The following is a 21262-nucleotide window of genomic DNA, read 5'->3' as shown; positions in this document are numbered from 1 at the left end:
TTGTTTCCAATATGACAGAGATAGGAAAGGTGCATTACTTGTTGAATGCCAGTTGTCAGAGGAATTGTTTATTCGAGAACAGTTTATCCTAATTAAAATACAGTCCTTTAGTCCTACCAAAGAGATTATCCGTAGTCTGATACTGTCTACCAAACTTGAATTTTCAGGACTAGACTAACGTGCGCTGTTTACTTCCCAGAAGTTTGCTGGAAGTTTTTAGTTCTCAGCCGAGTTCTTAATGCCAATTCCACTCCTTTCCCAATATGGCATTTCAAAAAAGTGTCTTCTCCTTTGAAACTTTCATATTGATAAACACCAATCTGATGTAAATTACATGGGAAAGGCATATTACACAATTTTCCTATGTAGCATAAACAAAATCTGAGCTCATGCAAGTTATAAATAGTTCAAGACGAGAGTGTGGCCAAGGAATTGCTGAATGAATAAATGGAAGGTTATATCAACATTAATCATTAGATATTATAACAGGTCACTCACTGTCATTTGATTTGCATAACATTAAAACTATTTTCCCTACATTCCAATATTCCTCATGCCTCCTCCCCAGAGTTTAACATGGGGCCAACCAAGTCATACGTTAAATCCTTAGGTTCTACATCATTTAAGGTATATGCTTTCACTTGTGAGACCGCTTTTTTAGGTCGAATATTTTGACCATATGACCTCTTTCTCCCCCTCCCCCCCCCCCGGAAGCAATATTTTAAAATAAACACAAAATCTTTTGATGCAAAGGAGTTTCACCGGATTAAAATGAAATTGGAAGAGGAATTCAGTGTACCATGTAACTTGTGGAATCTTTTCGGTTTGATTGAAGTTACATTACCTCAGGACTTATGTCTGCAGCTTATGTAATATTAACTGTTCTTCAATCAAAAGTTCATGAATACACTGCAGAATGAGAAAAGAGCTCATGATGTGAGCAGTAAGCACTTGGTTTTAACAAAACATAAATCCTAGAATTGATCCTTCCTGTTAAGTTAGATCATGTTGTTCACAGAGGTAGACAGGTCCAAAAAGTATGTACAAATCTAACCTCAAAGTGTTTCTTTTTAAAATGTGACGACTGATGAAAGCTTTAAAAAAATCACCTTGTAGCATTCAAACCACTTGATTTTCTATAGATTTGGAGAATAGTGGTATTTCATATGGGATGTCAGTGACATTTTCATGTAAATTCTAATAATAATTCCTTACAGCACTAATATTTGTGTAGGTTGCAAATACTGTATTAGCCATATTTGTCTTTGGCCTGATGAATATCTGCATGGATCCTGTAGTGTGCTGTGCAATGCCACTTGCACTTGTTAGCTGAATGGGCAATTAATCTTCAATTTCTGATTCACGCTTGGAAAGGTTTTTTCAGGATAGACTAAGTATCTGACAGATCTGTACTTTTCAAGTCACTTAAACTATGGCTACCCAAGAGAGCTTACAGCGAAACCGATGTAGCTGCACCGCTGTAAACTCCGTAGTGTAACCACTCTACGCTGATGGGAGAGAGCTCTCCCACCAACTTAATTAATCCACCCCTAACGAGCGGCAGGAGAAGTTCTCCCACCAACATAACCCTGTCCACATTGTTGCTTTGGTTGGTGTAACTTATGTCGCGGGGGGCTTATTCACACCCCTGAGCTACATAATTTATACCGACATAAGTGATAGCGTAGACATAGCCTTAGAATGCGGAGCTACCATATGAATTTAGAAAAAATGGTCTCCTTCTTTTAAAAATCCATTAATAATAATGTACGGAAAGTCTTACATTGATCTTCTCTATGATAGCCCTGTTGTAGTAATTATTCTTTTAATAAAAGGAGGACTTGTGGCACCTTAGAGACTAACAGATTTATTTGAGCATAAGCTTTCGTGAGCTACAGCTCACTTCGTCGGATGCATGCAGTGGAAAATACAGTAGGGGGGTTTTATATACACAGAGAACATGAAACAATGGGTTGTTATCATACACGCTGTAATGAGAGTGATCAGGTAAGGTGAGCTATTACTAGCAGGAGAGGGAAAAAAACAAAAAAACCAACCTTTTGTAGTGATAATCAAGGTGGGCCATTTCCAGCAGTTGACAAGAACATGTGAGGAACAGTAGGGGGGAAAAATAAACATGGTGAAATAGTTTTACTTTGTGTAATGACACATCCACTCCCAGTCTTTATTCAAGCCGAATGTAATGGTGTCCAGTTTGCAAATTAATTCCAATTCAGCAGTCTCTCTTTGGAGTCTGTTTCTGAAGGTTTGTTCTTGTAATATTGCCACTTTTAGGTCTGTAATCGAGTGACCAGAGAGATTGAAGTGTTCTCCAACTGGTTTTTGAATGTTATAATTCTTGATGTCTGATTTGTGTCCATTTATTCTTTTACGTAGAGACTGTCCAGTTTGGCCAATGCCTAAAAGTGGCAATATTACAACAAAAAAAGTCAAAAACAGACTCCAACAAGAGACTGCTGAATTCGAATTAATTTGCAAACTGGACACCATTAAATTAGGCTTGAATAAAGGCTGGGAGTGGATGTGTCGTTACACAAAGTAAAACTATTTCCCCATGTTTGTTCTCCCCCCTCCCCCCCCCCACTGTTCTTCACATGTTCTTGTCAACTGCTGGAAATGGCCCACCTTGATTATCACTACAAAAGGTTGTTTTTTTTCTCTCCTGCTGGTAATATCTCACCTTACCTGATCACTCTCGTTACAGTGAGTATGGTAACACCCATTGTTTCATGTTCTCTGTGTATATAAAATCCCCCTACTGTATTTTCCACTGCATGCATCCGATGAAGTGGGCTGTAGTTCACAAAAACTTATGCTCAAATAAATTTGTTAATCTGTAAGGTGCCACAGGTACTCCTTTTCTTTTTGTAGATACAGACTAACACGGCTGCTACTCTGAAACGTATTCTTTTAATGTTTTGCATTCATCTAAATGTTTTCCACTTTGTGCCTGCTCCTGCTTGGCTCTCCCTGTATGCCAATCACAGCACTTTGACATCATGTGTTACCTTAATACCCATGATTCTAAACAAAGCAATGCCAAAGGGAACAAAAGTTCTGTCAAGTCATTAAAAGAAACCTCCTTTGCCATTAACAAAACTGATGTATGATCATTTAGAGCTATTAGTGAGTGTTGCCAGTTGAAGCAGTTTGTGATTACAGAATATATATAATAGATTTTACTCAACTAAAATTGTGTATTTGTATTATTATTTCTTAAGCAATGTAAGCTTACATAGTGCTGTGCATTAGGAGAACTTTGTAAAATAAGGAAGAGGTACTTTGCCCCAAAAGACTAACAGTCCCAAGGACACAAATGGGAAATTGCTGCACACTGGAATACAAAACTTAGTGGTGGGTGGTCACTGAAACTGGAATGGATAACTGGGGAGGTGAATTTGAATAGGGAGAGGTCCCGGGGTTTGTTAGCTGGAAAGCTGGTCATGGTATAGGAAAGAAGGCAAAAAGTGAAGGTGAGCAAAGAAGTTAGAAGCTGTCAAGAGGAAAAAGCATGAAAGAAGTGAAAGGAGAGGGATTAGGGCAGAGGTGTGTGAAACAGAAGTTATAGGATATGCAGGTGAAGCTTTCAGAGACACCTTGCGTGGAAATCCAGGCTCACTGAAGTCAATGGCAACATTTCCATTGGCTTCAGTGGAGTAAAGGTTCCACCCAAGGATTGGGAGCTAGACTTTAGTTAGGTAGAATGTAAGGAGAAGGGGATATTTTTCTTAACCCAAATGGTCTGACATGTAGATACGACAATAGTGGCTGTTGAAGTGGGTAAAGTCAATAGTAGGAGCCACATTTATCATGTTCACTTCTGGGCACTTCATTACCTAGATATTGACAAATCAGAGGGAGTTCAGAAAAGAGCAACAAAATGATGAGAAAGGGTGGAGGGGATGACTTATTAGGTAAGATTATAAGAGTCAAATATACAATATACATGAGGAGTAAGATGGAGCATAAAAGTGCACAGATGTATATGAATGATGTAAATACCATGGAGGGATATGAATTATTTAGAGTGATGGAAGAGGTTATCCATAGAAATGATAGGATGAAATGAAAATGGGAAAATATAGCCTGTTTGTCAGGGGAAATGTCCTGACCATGAGATCAGTAAAGTGTGGAATAGTCTTTCAAAGGAGGTGTGGAAGCCTCCTTGCCTGAGACTTTTAGAACTAGACTGGCCACAGCACTAGAAGTGTGTATAGGGAAAGAATCCTGCAGAAGACATACTAGGTGATCTAATAGGTCATTTCTGTTTCTAGTTTCTATCATGCTATTAATTTAAACGTTATGCCTGTGTCAAGATTTGAGAATGAGGAGGGACACACAGTTAGTGGCTGTCCCAACCAAAGCTCTGCAGCATGGGCTGATGTGGGTGGGGACGGAGGGCAAGAGGCTTGGACATGGATTGGCTTCCCCTAACCAGGCTCTAGTAACTAAAGGCTCCAAGGGCACCTTTGAAAGTATCCCCCCAAATTGTGGCTGCAGTGTGCATGGGGAGTGGGTTCATTGTGCACATTCTCCCAAATCTAGTGTACCCATGCAAGATAGGCATAATAAAAACCTATTTACATGCATACAACTTAACTGTTGCCAAATGTATATACACCCCCCCCCAAAGTGCTCTTAAGATCCTGAAAGTTATTGCTCATATATTTATTTGCAGTATTTAGGGTATTTGTGCGGTATTCTACATTTAGAATGGGGAATTACGGCAGATAGCATCAGTAATGTTTAAAGACCTAGATTGCTACATTGCGAGATTTTACCAGCACCTACTTGTCTGTGTGTGCATGTGTGTAGATGTAATGCATATTTTTAAGAGACATAGAAGATCTCTCAAAACTCTCAAGATGGATTCCTGTGTGCGTTTCAGTCTTTAGAGGATATTTAACCTGTAACAGGCCCAGGAAGTTAGAGACTGAGGAATCAGTAACTACCGTTAGAGTCTAACCAGTGTTTTACTATAGTACATGTTCAGGGTTTAAGAGTTGTCTTAGGTGTTAGTGTATTAAGATGTATAAAAAGATGCTTGATAATAAGTTTACTCTTAACTATTATCATCTTTGCCCTAAATTGTAGCATGTTGTAAGTTAAAACGTACCCTGCGTTCTCACTGAACTCTGTATAGTGGAGTAACGGTTGATATCTTCATCATTTGTAAACGTTTCCAGCAATTTTAGTGCCCGTTTTTAACTGTGGGGAAATCAGGGTACTATATTCTTTCTAAACTACTGTTTGTAGCAAAACACTTACAAAAATATCTTTAAGAAACTGTAGAGATGAATCTTTCTACTGATTTGTGTTATTTAAATTGGCAAATTCTGTTGGTAATGATCACTGGATGAAGTGTATTACAAAGAATGGGGTATTTCTTTGTTAGCTGTGGTTCAATAGATCTATTTACTTCCCTAGTTGCTTTTAACCAATAAACTTTGCATTCTGTGACTGACTGACCTTTTTTTTTTTTTTTAAACCTAGGTTAGCCTTCCGAATGACAGCTGTGTGGAAGAAATATTACGGGTGAGTTTAATGCTTTTGCTCCTATATCATCTTCTAATTATAGTTCTGGTGTCTCATCTTTGTTCAGTAAGCTATACAGAGTTCACAATATTATATTTAAATAACACTAAACTAGTGAGTACAAAATTAAAGAGACACTGTCAAGGTTTTCTAGGCCGAAAATATTATCTGTGTTGGGGTTAGTTCTGCATACCCTCATTTCTCCTTTTCCAAAGCTATGTCTACACTACAGCGCCTATGTCGGCCTAACTATGGTGGCATTGCCCCTTAGTATAGATGCTGCGTACACCGATTGAAGGAATTTTTCAGACAATGTGGGAACGCCCCCTCCCCAAACAAAGTTAGCTACGCTGATTGAAGCACTCTTCTGTCGGCATAGCTGCATTTACACTGGGGATTTTCTTGGCATGTCTCTAGGCGGTGTGTTTTTTTCCACAGTTTTAAGTGTAGACCAATCCCAGGTAATCCCAGTCACAGTTCAGGGCTAGCTGCACTGTTGCCCGCTCTCAGTCTCAATGAGTGCAGCCCCTTCAGGTGACCAGCCTCTTGTGTTCCCATCCTGGGGAAGAATCCCATGATTTTCCCACTCACAGTCCAGGTGCTAGGCTGCAACCACCCTGAGTACCAAATACAATTGCCTAGTGGTCCCAACTGGATTCAAGCCCTGCAAATCTGCCCTTCAGGAGCTGTGAGCAGTGGTAAACACAGGTCTCAAAATAGCCTCTTGCAAACAAAGTATTGTTTAATCTGAAGAGCAGGAACAAACCATAAGAGGAAATAGGGTTTTTAACATAAAGAACAGCCTACACTCATGAATAAAATTTACGTATGCCTAGCTTATCCCAGAAACCCTAATCTTGGGGAATTTTGGGGGGTGGAGGGAAGGTCAGCCTGCACCACAGTGGTCCCTGTATCTCTCCCTCTTTGTGCATCAGGGCATGGATTTTTATCCACTCCAAAGTCCTTTGTTTCCATTTCATGCGTCAGGACCCTCCTTCCTGGCATCACTGCCTACAATGCTGCTCTCAGGATAAAATTGCAAAGGGATCGACACCTACACTGTCCTTTTAAATCTCTGTGAATGGAGGGCTATCAGAAATGTTTGCCTGCTTTCCTGCCTACCTATAAACTAACCCATACCTGAATCAACCCCTAATAACCATACAGAAAACACCACAATAACAATCAAACACACAGATGGCCATATAATGTCAGTAAAATAATACTGGCGTTTTTGACTAGAGCTGGTTGGGAATTTTTCAACTAATCATTTTTTCATCAAAAAGTACACATTGCCAAAACCTGTTCACAAACCAGAGTCAGTTAAATGAATTTCCTCACTCAAAATAACAAAAAAGGAAAAAAAAGTTTATTCAAGTTTTTTTGGTTCACAAATCATTTTGACTTGACTTCTCATTCTGGTTCAAGATGGAGAAAAAATTCTGAAGTCTTGAAAATATTTGCAGATAGGAGAAACATTTTCTGCCCAGCTTGATTTCCCATGCTCTTCACCGTCCCATTGAAACCAATAAGTTTCCAGTGTTCCTCTATAATTTGCAGTCCCTTCTAACTCTATGATTCGATGATTCTAAACCAATGTGGAAAGCTAGCACTTGTGTGGAATCTGACGATAATAAATGTGAAATTGTGTATCCCATGGAGTAATACATCCAAGGAAGGAAAAAACTTTGGTTTCAAGCTTCGCAAGGGTTATTATGTAAAGAATAGAGAGGGAGGAAAAAATAAGGTTGAAAAATTATTAAAAGTACTTTTTGTGTTTTTAAATCTATTTCTCCATCTGTGTTGTTTATATATTTGAATTATGTTTGTTAATATTGGAAGGAATTAACTGCTGGATGGGAAAGCAGTTATTTTCAGAAAAACAATGTCAGAAAGAAGTATAAAGTAAATTACTATTTCCAAGGGTCAGTCATTCGAGTGACCGTTTTAATGCATGAGCAGCACATATACTTACAAAACGCAAGAATATCTTACGGGGATCTGATCCTGTTCCCATTGAAGTTGATGGCAAATCTCTTACTATCTTCAGTGGCTGCATAGTTAGACACTAATACTGTATTACTGCTACCCTTGTGACCTACTGGTAGTGATCTGCATTGGCATGGACTGAGTTTACATTTCTCAGGCCTCGCACTAAAGGTTGTTGAAGTCAATGTGAGTATCTCCATTTACTTTAATTGGCTTTGGACCAGATACATACTCCCTAGGAGCCACTTTTGCTGATGTTGAGTAGCACCTTATTCCATGAGTAGGCCTATTAAAATCAATGGAACTAAACTCAGTGTGAACAAAGTGCCAGAATCTGGCCTTAGGCTAATAGGGCTGACTAAACCTGGCCATATTCTGCTCAGATACATCGGTGTGAATCCAGAGTAACTCCATCATAACCAAACATTTTACTACTAAGGCTGCTTATCAAACACTTTGTAACTATTGGCAGTCCCTGCTGAAGAGAGAACGAGGACTAGCATATTGCTGAGGTATATTTGCAAAGTTGTGTGGGGAACTTTCTCAGAGCCAGTTGGTAATATACCTGGCTCCAGCCTGTTATATCAGTCTCCCTTGAGTGTATTTCACTCCAGGTATTTAAGAAAGTAAGGAAAGTAAACAAGTAAGCTGAGAGCCCTCTGATTTTAGAATTTTTTTTTTTAGGCTGATCTTGATTAGTGTTTTTTGTAGACTTAGAGGTTTGGGATTCCTAACAGATGCTAACAAATAAAAATGGAGTTTAACTGAGTTTACGGTCAGAACTTACCAGCCAAGAGAGGGGAAAAAGTCCTGTGTCCATTCAGACCCCTTCTGAGACAAAATTTCAGTGTTTCAGATTTCCTGAAACACTTAGCCACTTATGTCATCTTGTGTAAGTGCCTGGAGAACTGCTCATGATACCAGAACTAAAGGTTAATGATAGACCAGTCTCCTGTTGATTTTGCTTTTCTAACCCGCATGGCTGAGAAGTTTTGTTTAAAAAAAACCGTTGCCTTCAAACTAAAGCCAAACTGTAAAAGTAATACAGCACATTTGCATTGATTACAGGTTACCAGCACTAGACAGATAGATGGAGATGGATAGTTGGAGTTAGATAGGCCTCCTTCTGTTCCAAAATATCTCTTACTATTTCAAGACAATGTGATATCTATGGAAGAGCAAATAAAATGAAAAAACAAAACCCAAGAAAATATTTTTTCTTTATTCGTATGCAACTAATAATATGGATTTAAATTAACCTGTAAATTGCTAGTCATATAAAAAAAGAATTCATTAGAAAATTGTGATACAAACTAGAAAAAAAAAACCCAGACGCTTTAAACCAAGGTTCGGAGTCCGATGCTTCTGTTTCTTACACCAGTGTGCTCTAATGTTGTTGTTATGTGGTGTTTGCATTGCAGTAACATGGAGAGACTAGGGGCCATTGCGCTAGGCACTTTACAGACACATAACAAAAAGGCAGTCTCTATCCAAAGAGTTTAGGATCTAAATTAATAGAGTTACTCCTGATTTACATCATTGCCAAGGAGAGGCGAGTCAGGCCTGCTGAGCATTAATTTATATCACTTTGATTTTCAAAGTTGTGTCCAATATGGTTTTGGAACCAATACTGAGTATTGTGATTAGAGGCCAGCATCTGCTTTCATTTATACAAGTGTAAATCTGAATTAACACTTTTGACTTAAATGCCTCTTCCTGTAACCTTTGGTGGATCTGATGCCACTAGATAGCTCCAGTACTTGCATGACTGGAACACAGTGATTGAGACTGTAGTCATCCCATGCACACCTGCCTGGGGCTAGCCACAGTCTCGTGATATATGTGTGTAGGGAACCAAATACTGCCCTCAGATTCATTTTCAGCTCCTGTGCTTTTCATTGCGGGGGCCAGGCAGGGGGCAAAATTTATCCCAGTGAATGCAAGCTAACAGTGGTGTTTCACTGCAATTGGATTTCTGCAGAATACTGCAGGAATCTCCTTTAGGATGTATTAGCTCTGTCCTAGAAAATCTTGCTGACTCAGCAGGAATTAGAGTCAATTAAGTCTGCTCTCACTGCAAGAATCACTCTGCCAACCAGTGAAATGCAGCCACCTCTGGAATGAAATAGGTCATTGTACAAAACACTACATATAGCTTTAGAACAGGAAAAGGATACTTCATGCCTTTGAAATTCCATGAGGAATTTTAGGAAGGCTGAATGTAATTACCCATATTGAGATTTAGGGCCAGATCTTCAGCTGATGCAAAGTGGCATAGCCCCACTGGAATCAAGATCTGGCCCTATATATAAAAAAACAATCATTTCTGTGTTGCTAAATTGCTCTTTTTACAGTGAGGTAAACATTTAAATCTAAAAAACTGGCACTGCATAGCAGGGCAGAAGAATTCTAGAAGGTGTCTATTTCATGGTAGTGTAGTGTCAAGTAACTAGATGGATTTCTGATATTATACAGACAGCTGTGGTATTAATTAAAAGCTTTCTAGTCTAGAAGCAAAACAAATCCTAAATATAATTTAGATTGTAATTAGTATAAAAATGACTGGAGTTAAATAAGAAAAGTCTATAATTTATACTGTCTTCTATTCTTCTGATGACTAGCTCATATCTAATGACATTGGAGAATATGTAAATGGATCAGCAGGTGAAAATGCCCTTGACTGGGTAAATTATGTGTAGTATTACCTTTCTCATGCCATTTGAAAGCACTAATGGATTTAATTTGTATTATCCATAGCGGAGGTGAGCTGTTCACAGAGCAAAATTAGCCTGTTAACAGATATAGCCCATTATTTGCCCCTCAGTAATTGTTTTCTCTCCTAAAATACAAACCAACACTGAAGAACGATGCTAAACCTAATTATAATAATTGTAATTTGAAAAATACAGGTACGCTGTCCAGCATGGTTACAAATGCACTTAGTAGCTGACAAGCAGTTTAAATATTTTCATGTGAAATCTGGGGGTTTGCTGAGAGGGACATGATGTGAATTTAAAACAATTCTACAGACGTCATTGGACAAGTGAATAATGAGCTGACTGGCCTAGTAAATCATGTGAACCTGTCAAATGTGGGAACACGTTGGGGAGGAGATGATGTCCAATAACAGTAACTTAGCAACCTAGCATTTAGCTGTCCAGAGAATGAGTAAGAGTAGCCACTTTTAAATAGCTGAGTAAATAAACGAATCCCTATATGTCTTAGGTGTGCCATAAAAATAGCCCTGCACTGTATGTTTTGTGTCAAGCTCCTTCTTTCTCCTGGATAACATGATTTATTATTTCTATTGAAATGAAAAAAGAGATTGAAAAGTGAACTTACGTGTAAATGTGTATCCATGCCCTCTGTACCTCGGCTGGAGGGAAGGCTCAGGAAGCATTCCTTGAACAGACAGTCACCTGCTTTGAAGACTACAGTGTGTTGCAAGTACTTTCTCCCCCCCCTTCCCCTTTAGACCTCATTTATGAACACAAATATTTTTATGGGTAAAAATAATTAAAATAAATATAAAATAAAACAATTAATTTCTCCAGATCCCCAAATCAACACATTGCCAACTTTAAAATAATGTTTTCTCAGTAGATGAAGGGCCAATTTTTGCTCTTCCATCAGTGTAAATCAAAGGGTAGTTCCACTGACCTCTGAATTCTTCTCTCATTTACAACAATGTAGATCAGGAGTAGCTCCACTTCCTCCTGTTGCTGTACTAAGCTGATTTACCCCTGAATTATTCTGGTGTAAATGAGAGCAGAACTTAGCCCTAAGCCTGCAAATAAGCACAGAATTCAGCCCGATGGGCCTATTATGTAGCCGTCACTCTGGAAAGATGAGAATGCTATGTGGTTTGTTCATACCAGAGTTTTGTCGGTGATCTTGTTAACACCAGCAGGAGTAATGCCAGTGAAGTCAATAGAATTACCTAGGGCTGTTTTTCTGGTGTTTTACTCCTTATATAGCCATTTAAAGTAGTGCCACAGTGGGCCCTGTCTTCAGTTGAATTCAGGTTGTTCCAGGACCGAGGGGTGGGCAAAGATGGCTGTATGCCACCTTATGCCCCCAGTTCTAGGGCAGTGCCCCAGTGCAATGTAGACTAACCTTGGGATGCTCTAAGTTACATCTGAGTCATTCTGGCAGCTGAGGATCATTGGAGCACTGCAGAATCCCAGCCATGTCTCTTCACAGTGGCAATGCTCCTCATTCGCCCCCTGTGGAAGGCTGGCTATATTAATTTTGTGCTAGTAGAGGATTCCCCTGCGTAAGGGATGTCATCATGTGACCACCTAGGCCAACTTTAAGTCTGCTGTGTTCTGCCAGATCGGAGCCAAGCAGGCATAGTGGGGCAGGGGCAGGATCTGACGCTGGGGAGTGCATAGTTGGTGTAAAATGCTTCCAAATAAGAATGGTGGTATTTTGCACCTGCTTGGCACAGGTGTAAATGACTACAGAAAGGTGAAGGCAATGAAAGATCAGGACCTCAGCAGTATAGACAAGTGGAAGTGAGATCAGTTTCAGGCCTCAAGTAATTGGCCTGCAGACATCTTATTTTGTATTTTTAAAATGTTAAGCAAATTAGTTGGCAATGCACTTTGAAATGCAAAGATTGGTAATTACACAACAAGTCTATTCTGGCCTATCTGTACTGGAACAATAGAAAGATTACAAACAAATAGAGGGAGGTTACACTGTACCTATTTCCAACACAATATTCAACTCTGTTTTCTTATCTCCTTGAATGTAATATTTTAACACATATTTTGCAGTGCCAAATTGAAACGTTCCCAATTTCAGTCACATTATTTAATTCTACTATCATTGCCAGATTTAATATTACTGCTAAAATTACTATAAAGTAAATTGGCACCATCACAATGAACACAACATTGAGTAGCATTTGGCAATGTGTTAATGTATCTGAAGAGAATAAGGTGATTCTCATCTGTCAAATGAATGAAAATGTACTAATTTGGTCCCATTTCCGATGCTCTTCACCCGCTCAGTTATACAAAAGGAGCCACTTTGTAGGCTTTTTTTCTCTTTATAATCACCTCAGGAGTGAGTTAACATAGATTTTAATGTCTCACATGATGTACATCCTTGCTCCCATTAAATACACTCAGTGTCATGGCAAAGATTGTAAGAAAAATGCACAAAAGGAATCCAGGTTGGGGATGAAGAGAGTAAGATTACCATTAAAGATGGGAAAATTGGCTTATGTGAAATAGAGCCAACCTCAAACATTGCTCAAACATGTAACTGAACTCAAACTGCACCTCTTTGTGGTGTTTGAAAAAAGTTTTGTTAGCTTTATATAATACTTTCAAATGCCTCTAAACTTTGAGGACCAGAGAGAACTGGAAACATAAAAACAAAATACTGTGAGAGAGGCAGTACATGGGGCTTCTTGCAATTGACTGGCAACATGAACTTTTCTCACAAGATTTCCAGTCCAGATTTGCAGGCCCAAGGGGCCCGAGTCTCCCCTCAGTTACGTCAATGTACATACGGAGTAGCTCCATTGAATTCAGCAATTACTTCAGTGAAAGAGAGGAGAATCGGAATGAGATCAATCCAGGTAGCATTCAATCTGCCGGAAGCCAACATCCCTTTGGGTTTTGCCATGGTGATGACTTACAGTGTTATGGCCCTTCACCAAAGCTGTACTAAGTGTCCTCTCTTGAGTGTCTGAGGGAGTGCATAAATCCCTTGTAAAAACTGTAGTAGGAAGCTTTGAATGGACTCTACCTGGCCTTCCTGAAGTACCAGATTACAAAGTGATAACAACTTGTGACCTATGGAACAAGCTTCTATCAAACATAAGAGCCACTAGAGGCTAGCATGCTCCACTTCTGTGTACTACGAAGATAAATCAATCTATAAATAAAGTCATGTTTTGAAACACACACCGTTAAATATTTCTCTGTTCTCCAATGAATCATTTCTGTATTTCATCTTATCCTGTCATAGTGAAACACGGTAAATATGGGCATGAGTGTTTAAACTGCTGGCAGTGTTACCTTTCACTTAAGTAGATTAATAATGCGTAGTTTACGTAACAAATTCTGTGCCTTGGGCACAGAAATGCGACATTGCAAACATATTCTAATGGAGCCATTAGGGTTTGTGAATGAGTATTTGTTTTACAAACAGTTGTGGTATGAAATGACAGAACCAATCGCATTTTCTGTCAGATCTTTATCTAATAGAAGGGGAGGGCTGCACTCTGTCAGCCTTCAGAGCAGGGACTGCAGGTTTAAAGCAACAAGCTAAGATCTATGATGTACAGCTGGTGGGAAACCCCATATAAATTAGCCAGGCCGAAGGAGCTGGTTGGTCCGTTGAAGGATAAGTTGGCCCCCATGTAGTTAGCTCAGAGAGAGATCGCACGCTCTTTTCTCCTCCTCTCTCTTGGTATTCAGGGCTGGAGTTGGGGCTAAACAGGCCAGCAATGATCAAGAGAAAAGTAGGACTGGCATGGAGCCACAGGTACCAACTTTTCAGAGTGCCAGGGGGTGCTTGACCCCTGGCTCTGCCCTAGGCCCCGCCCCCACTCCACCCTTCCCCCAAGGCCACACCCATGCCCTGCCTCTTCCCACCCCTGCTCCACCTCTTCCTGCCCAGTCCCACTCCCTCCCCCGAGCTCATCGCATCCTCGCTCCTCCCCCGTCCTCCCCAGCTGTTCCCAGTGGGCAGGAGGCATGGGGAGGGAGGGGGAGGTGCTGATCCATGGAGCCCGTCAGCGGGCAGGAGGCACTGAGGGGGTGGGGGGAACTGATAGGGGAGGCTGCTGGTGGGTGCTCAGCACCCAGCATTTTTTCCCTGTGGGTGCTCCAGCCCCGGAGCACCCACAGAGTCAGCACCTATGCATGGAGCATGTGATTGGATGCCTGTTCAGAAAGCTTATCCCCAGTTGTGCCTTATAGACATAGCTCCTCATATGTTGCACAGCCCCAGTGGGAACTCCAGGAAGCATTGTGTGTAATGCATTCCTGAGCTCACTACCATACAGTAAGAGTGATCCTTACCCCACGGAGAACAATATCACAAAGGCAGTGTGGGCTCATCTCCTTCTCCTTCCACCTAACCTCCCTACTTATTTGCCAAGATTTCCTTCAGATCTTTTCAGCTGCTGTTGTCCCTGCTTCATTAGATCCCTCAGTAGATCCCTGTAGATGTCTAACAAGGAAGATTGGTGCTTCCAGGGGTAAATTAAACCCAGTTGTTCCCTGCAATCCCATGAAACACAGAGGGGATGGAGTGTTGGACTCTCCTGTTCTGGGAAAGACTGGTCCCACTACAACTGGTTTCTGGGGACATCCACTATGACCCTCTGTATAATGGACAAGAAACTCAGAAACAGGCCACACATTGGGAAAGGAAATGAAAACCTCAGATTGGCAAGGAGTAGGGGGACTAAAATAGGGAAAGAACAAGTTAAAAATGACTTAGATAAGTTAGATGTCTTCAAGTCACCAGGGCTAGTTGAAATACATCCTAGAGGAGACATTGAGGAGACATCTGAGCCATTAGCGATTATTTTTGAAAAGTCATGGAAGATAGGTGAGATTCCAGAAGCCTGGAAAAGGGCAAATAGAGTGCCAATCTATAAAAAAGGGAATAAGGAAAACCCAGGGAATTACAGACCAGTCATCTTAACTTCTGTACCCGGAAAGATAATGGAGCAAATAATTAAGCAATCAATTTGCAGACACCTCGAAGATAATAAGGTGATAAATAACTGTCAACATGGATTTGTCAAGGACAAATCATGTCAAACCAACCTAATTGCTTTCTGTGACGAGGTAACAAGCCCTGTGGATAGTGGGGAAGTGGTAGATATGCTATATCTTGACTTCAGTAAGGCTTTTGATACTGTCTCGCATGACCTTCTCATAAACAAACAAGGGAAATACAACTTAGATGGAGCTATTATAAGGTGGGTGCATAACTGGTTGGAAAACCGTTCCCAGAGAGTAATTATCAGTGGTTCAGTCAAGCTGGAAGGGCATAACAAGTGGGGTCCTGCAGGGATCAGTCCTGGGTCCGGTTCTGTTCAATATCTTCATCAATGATTTAAATAATGGCATAGAATACACTTATAAAGTTTGTGGATGATTACAAGCTTGGAAGGGTTGCAAGTGCTTTTGACGATAGGATTGAAATTCAAAATTATCTGGACAAACTGGAGAAATGATCTGAAGTAAATAGGATGAAATTCTATAAGGACAAATGCAAAGTACTCCTCTTAGAAAGGAGCAGTCAGCTGCACACATACAAAATGAGAAAGTACTCCTAGGAAGGAGTACTGCAGAAAGGGACCTGGGGGTCAGAGTGGATCATAAGCTAAATATGAGTGAACACTGTAACAGTATTGCAAAAAAAAGCAAATATCATTCTGGAATGTATTAGCAGGAGTGTTGTAAGCAAGACTAAAGTAGTAATTCTTCCACTCTACTCCATGCTGATTAGGCCTCAGCTGGAGTATTGTATCCAGTTCTGGGCACCACATTTTAGGAAAGATGTGGACTAATTGGAGAAAGTCCAGCGAAGAGCAACAAAAATAATTAAAGGTCTAGAAAACATGACCTATGATGGAAGATTGAAAAAATTAGGTTTGTTTAGTCTGAGAAGAGAAGACTGAGGAGGGGATATGATAACAGTTTTCAAGTACATAAAGGTTGTTACAAAGAGGAGGAAGAAAAATTGTTCTCTTTAACTTCTGAGGATGGAAGCTGGGAATGGGCAACAGGGGATGGATCAGTTTATGATTATTCATTCCTTCTGAAGCACCAGGCATTGGCCACTGTTGGAAAACAGGATACTGGGCTAGATGGACCTTTGGTCTGACCCAGCATGGCTGTTCTTATGTTCTTAGGACAAGAGGCAATAGGCTTAAATTGCATCAGGGATGGTTTAGGTTGGACGTCAGGAAAAACTTCCTAATTCTCAGAGCTAGGGACAAATTGTAGGAGCCTATCTTCAATCTCATTATCCTCAGAGGCTACATGCAGGCATAACCGGTCCATATGCAGTAAATTGAAAGAAAAAGGAAAGACCATAAACCAGAGATGAGGCTGAATCAGAACCAGAGGGTAAGAAGAGGAGGCACAAGACAGATTCTTTCAATCAGAGTGCTTTGAAATGCCTCTCAGGTAGGCCATTGCAGCTCTAGATATTCTGCTACACAAACCTCCCAAGAAGGAAAGTAAGGAGGACCGAGATGGGGAGAAGCCACTACAAAGCTTTTATAAGATCAGAAGCTACAACCGTATAACCCACTTCATACCACGCTGGAGGTTGATGTAAGAGAGGGATGGAAGTATCTGGCTCCAACCGATCATCTTAAGAATTTTTGTACCCGCATTCCCAATGTGCAACAAGCCAAATCTGACCTGTGTCACTCCACATCTCTTCTTCTCTGACCAAGAACACATAGATCCCAGCCAAGGGGCATTTCCTCCTACAGAGACTCAGGAGAAATTGAGGTGACATCATCCATCCTGATGGCCTTGGCAGCCTCCATGTGATTTGCAGGGGCAGTCATAACTTGGACAGGCACTCTAAAAGGCATCATCTGTCTCAAAAGCAAAACATTCCAAAGTCCTAGGGGCTTCTGTCAAGAAATCTTTCTGGTCACAGCCATTGTTTTCGGTGCAACTGTGGATGCCCTGTGACTCATGTACACATCCCAACAGTATGTCCACACCACGTAGCCTTGAGACCACCACGCTCACAGCACATCCATTTGAACCCTTTTGGGAGGTGGTTTTATACTTCCTATCCATCAAGCTTGTCTCAGCTGGTGAGGCCTTCAGAACAGGCCACGCCCTTCCTAACAGAAATGGACAGATTTGCTTCTGACCCCAAATGAGTTGAACGCCTTTTATAATGCATGTGTAGACATCTCAAAGAATTTTTTGGTAAGCATAGATAAAATTTCCTGTGCCCATCCTTGCCTCTGTTTCCCTGGGTGACCTTGAGATGCCACTTAGCCCTCAGTTTTCCTATCTATAAAATGGGGAAATAATACTGCATAGGGGTACAATGAGACGGAGAGTGGGGTGGGGGGAGGTATTTTTTCATGCTTTGTGTGTATAAAAAGATCTTCTACACTTTCCACAGTATGCATCTGATGAAGTGAGCTGTAGCTCACGAAAGCTTATGCTCAAATAAATTGGTTAGTCTCTAAGGTGCCACAAGTACTCCTTTTCTTATTGTTTGCAAAGTGCATTGAGACCCTCAGCTGGAAGGTGCTGTACCATGTCAAATATTACTGCTGTTCTATTATAACAGCACAAAGGCGGTCTTGGGCCGCCGTCCTCCCCCCCGCCACCAGCAGCAGTCCTGGGCCATGTGCCACCGCCCCTGGCCACCCCAGCACCAGCAGCCGCCCCCGGGCCATGTGCCACGACCCCCCAGCACCAGTGGCCGCCCCCCACCAGCACCAGCAGTGGTCCTGGGCCATGCATCGCCTCTCGCCCCAGAGCACCCGCGGTGCCCCCGTCACGCAATTAAAATTACACTGGACGCTACGGGTTAGCCATCTCTGTGGGAGATTGCTAACATTTCCTTGAAGAAAGCATGGTGCTGAATTTAACGTTCCAAGCCCTCTTATGGATTTTCAATCTGTTTTAGCAATATCTCTAATTGTGCTTAACATTATGGGGTAAGGTTATTGAATATGTAAGGTCCTTTCAATTTCTTAATACAGGACATGTTTCGTAATATGCATGTGAGAAGAATGCACGTTCCATGGGTAGAGAGACTTTTTTGAACTTTTCAGACTGTCGCATTAAAATTGTCACAATTGTTTAATTAGCGAATAGATCCTGCCACACTGATTTATGTCAGCCATGTAACATTCTCTGTGGATAGCTGGCAATTCTCTGACGAGAACGATTTGTAGTTGTGGCCCTGTCATAGTTGTCAGTAGAAACCTCTATTTTCTGCAATTTACAGCTCCTCTGTAAAAATTTGACCTGGGCCAAAACTTCCATACAAAGTCCCCACCCAAGAATAAATAGGTTGTTACAAGGAGTTAAAAAAAGTTTCCTCCCGACCCTGTAGAGGAAAGAAACAAATACAATATGGAGATTTACTGGTTCTGGAGGCTTCCATGGCTAGACCAGAAAATCAGTGTGGCCAGAAAATCAACACTGCTGGATAGAGCACTGAACTGGGGCCCAGGAAAACTGGGTTCCATTCCCAGGTCTGCCTCTGGCCTGCTGAGTGACCTTGGGCAAGTCATTTCCCCTCCCTGTGCCTCAGTTTTCCTATCTGTAAAATGGCAATGATGATTAAGGCTAAGATTCAGTCATGGGTATTTTTAGTAAAAGTCATGGACAGGTCACAGGCAGTAAACAAAAATTCATAACCTCTGACCTGGTCCATGACTTGTTATATATACCCCTGACTATATCTTGGGTGCTCTGGGGCTAGGGGTGGCTGGGGGTGCTCTGGAGCAAGTTGCAGCCCAGGGGCGCCGGGGGTGCTCTGGGACAAGGGGTGCCCTGGGGGCACCGCGGGTGCTCTGGGGTGAGAGGTGATGCATGGCCCAGGACCACTGCTGGTGCTGGTGGGGGGTGGCCACTGGTGCTGGGGGGCAGCGGCACATGGCCCGGAGGCGGCCGCTGGTGCCGGGGGGGCAGGAGCGGCGGCACATGGCCCAGGACTGCTGCTGGTTGCGGGGGAAGGACGGTAGCCCAAGACCGCCGCTGGTGCTCGGGGGGGGGGGGGGGCAAGACTGCTCCAGTAGCGACTGGTGCAGCTGGGCCAGGAGCCACCCCAGCTGCTCAGGTGGCCCTGGAATCAGTCGCATCAGCTGCCGCAGAAGTCCCGGAGGTCCCGGAAAGTCGCGGAATCTGTGACTTCTGTGACCTCTGTCACAGACTCGCAGGCTTAATAATGATACCAGTCTCTTTTTCGCAAAACGTTTTACATGTTGTGATGAAAAAAGCTATAGAAAAGCTAGGTGGTAGCTTTACATTACAATGGTCCCTTCCAGCTTTAGAATCTGTGCATCTCTGCGAACAATGCAAAACAGGCCTCTTTTATTAAATAAATTGTTGTTGCCTCTCTCGCCCTCTTGTTAGATGAGAAGGGACTTAATCAAACTGTTCTGAACCTCAAAAAAGATTTGAGTTTGGTTTGAGGAAGGGGTGGAAGTTCTGGGAGGTGAGTCATTTTGTTTTAAACTGAATCCGTGTCTGGCTATAACTGTATTTGGGCTTTCTAACCTGTAAGCCTACGTACCTAGTCAACAAGAGGGCTGAGTTTCCAGTTTGCCTGCACAAGGAGATCACTGCAGATACTTTAATACAAATTGGGGCTCAGATTTAGTCATGAAGCACTCTCTCGTAAGAGAACAAAGTGTCAGCAGAGTTCTTCATTGGAGGCCTATTTCCATGAAAACAGTTGTCACTCTTTTTTCCTCAGCAACTGAAGCTTTTGTTACTTTTAAAAGAAGTTTTCATGATCTCCTCATTACCATTTTTCTTAATGTGATAACTGTAAACTTCAAGAAAGCGATCTCGTTTGAAAGGATACAGCAGCCCTTAGAAATGTTATACTAACTGCTTATGTTCTCCTTTGAAATGGCTGAGGCTGGGGATTTCACTAAATGTATCATTCTGTCTGCTTTTGCCGCAGCATTGTCATTTTATAGTGTCTTTCACTTATAATACAAGCTATCCTTCAAAAAGAATGCCATGTTACTGCATCTAGCCTTTGTATCTCTCCAGCAAAGTGAGATCAACAACTCCCTTTGGTAATTGCTGGAACATGATAATAAATTGCATGTTGTACTGAAAAAATACTCTTTGGCAGGTTTATTCCAGTTCCACTTCGTATAATAACTGGCAATTGTCATTGCTTGACACTTGCTGGAGTTATGAATAACACTAGCTGCTTAGAGCTAACTAGCAGAGTAATCATGGTTCTGCTGGGTGGTCTCTACTTGGGCGTCTATCCAGCTTGCTTGTATGACCCCTGATAAACGATTGCTAATGAACAGTCTGCTAGAGCTTTCGAGCCAGCTGAAGGCAACAAAGACAATCCATGTCATAGTCTGGTAATTTAGATACATTTTTGAAGAATGCTGATAAATTATAGAGGGTTCAGAGAGGAGCCACAAGAATGACTAAAAGATTAGAAAACATGCCTTATAGTGTTAGACTCAAGGAGCTCAGTCTATTTAGTTTAACAAAAAGAATGTTAAGGGATGACTTGATTACAGTTTATTAGTACCTACATGGAGAACAAGTATTTAATAATGAGCTCTTCAGTCTAGCAGAGAAAGGTGTAAAGCAAACCAACAGCTTGAAGTTGAAGCTAGACATATTCAGACTGGAAATAAGGCATACTTTTTTTAACGGTGGGAGTAATGCACCATTGCAACAATTTAGCAAGGGCCACGATGGATTCTCTATTGCTGACAATTTTTAAATCAGGATTGGATGTTTTTTCTAAAAGGTCTGCTCTAGGAATTATTGTGGGGAAGTTCTCTGGCCTGTGGTACACAGGAGGTCAGACTAGATGATCACAGTGGTCCCTGCTGGCCTTGGAATCTCTGAAACTAAGAATCTGTGATGCCAACTGCGGGAGTTCTCTGGCTACCTGGGTCTTGCTAAGTCATCACTATAGTGCGCCTTGCACTGTGGGCTACCCTGGGTTTTCCCAGTTATAAGTGAGGCTAGGACTT

At 41.5% G+C, this 21262-nt stretch overlaps 1 protein-coding gene across 5 annotated transcripts in view; it reads left to right on the top strand.

Annotated features, from left to right (window-relative positions):
- AFF2 (ALF transcription elongation factor 2) overlaps positions 1-21262 on the top strand; it is a 437890-nt gene that overhangs the window by 245778 nt on the left and 170850 nt on the right. For all 5 annotated transcript variants that reach the window (XM_074962630.1, XM_074962634.1, XM_074962635.1 and 2 more), the window contains one exon: positions 5515-5556. In XM_074962630.1, coding sequence (XP_074818731.1) covers positions 5515-5556 — 42 coding nt within the window. The remainder of the gene's footprint in view (positions 1-5514; positions 5557-21262) is intronic.

This window comes from Natator depressus, chromosome 9, assembly GCF_965152275.1.
Source record: "Natator depressus isolate rNatDep1 chromosome 9, rNatDep2.hap1, whole genome shotgun sequence".
NCBI lineage: Eukaryota > Metazoa > Chordata > Testudines > Cheloniidae > Natator > Natator depressus.
Note: the sequence above shows the minus strand (reverse complement) of the source record. Positions and strands in the feature narration are given on the sequence as shown.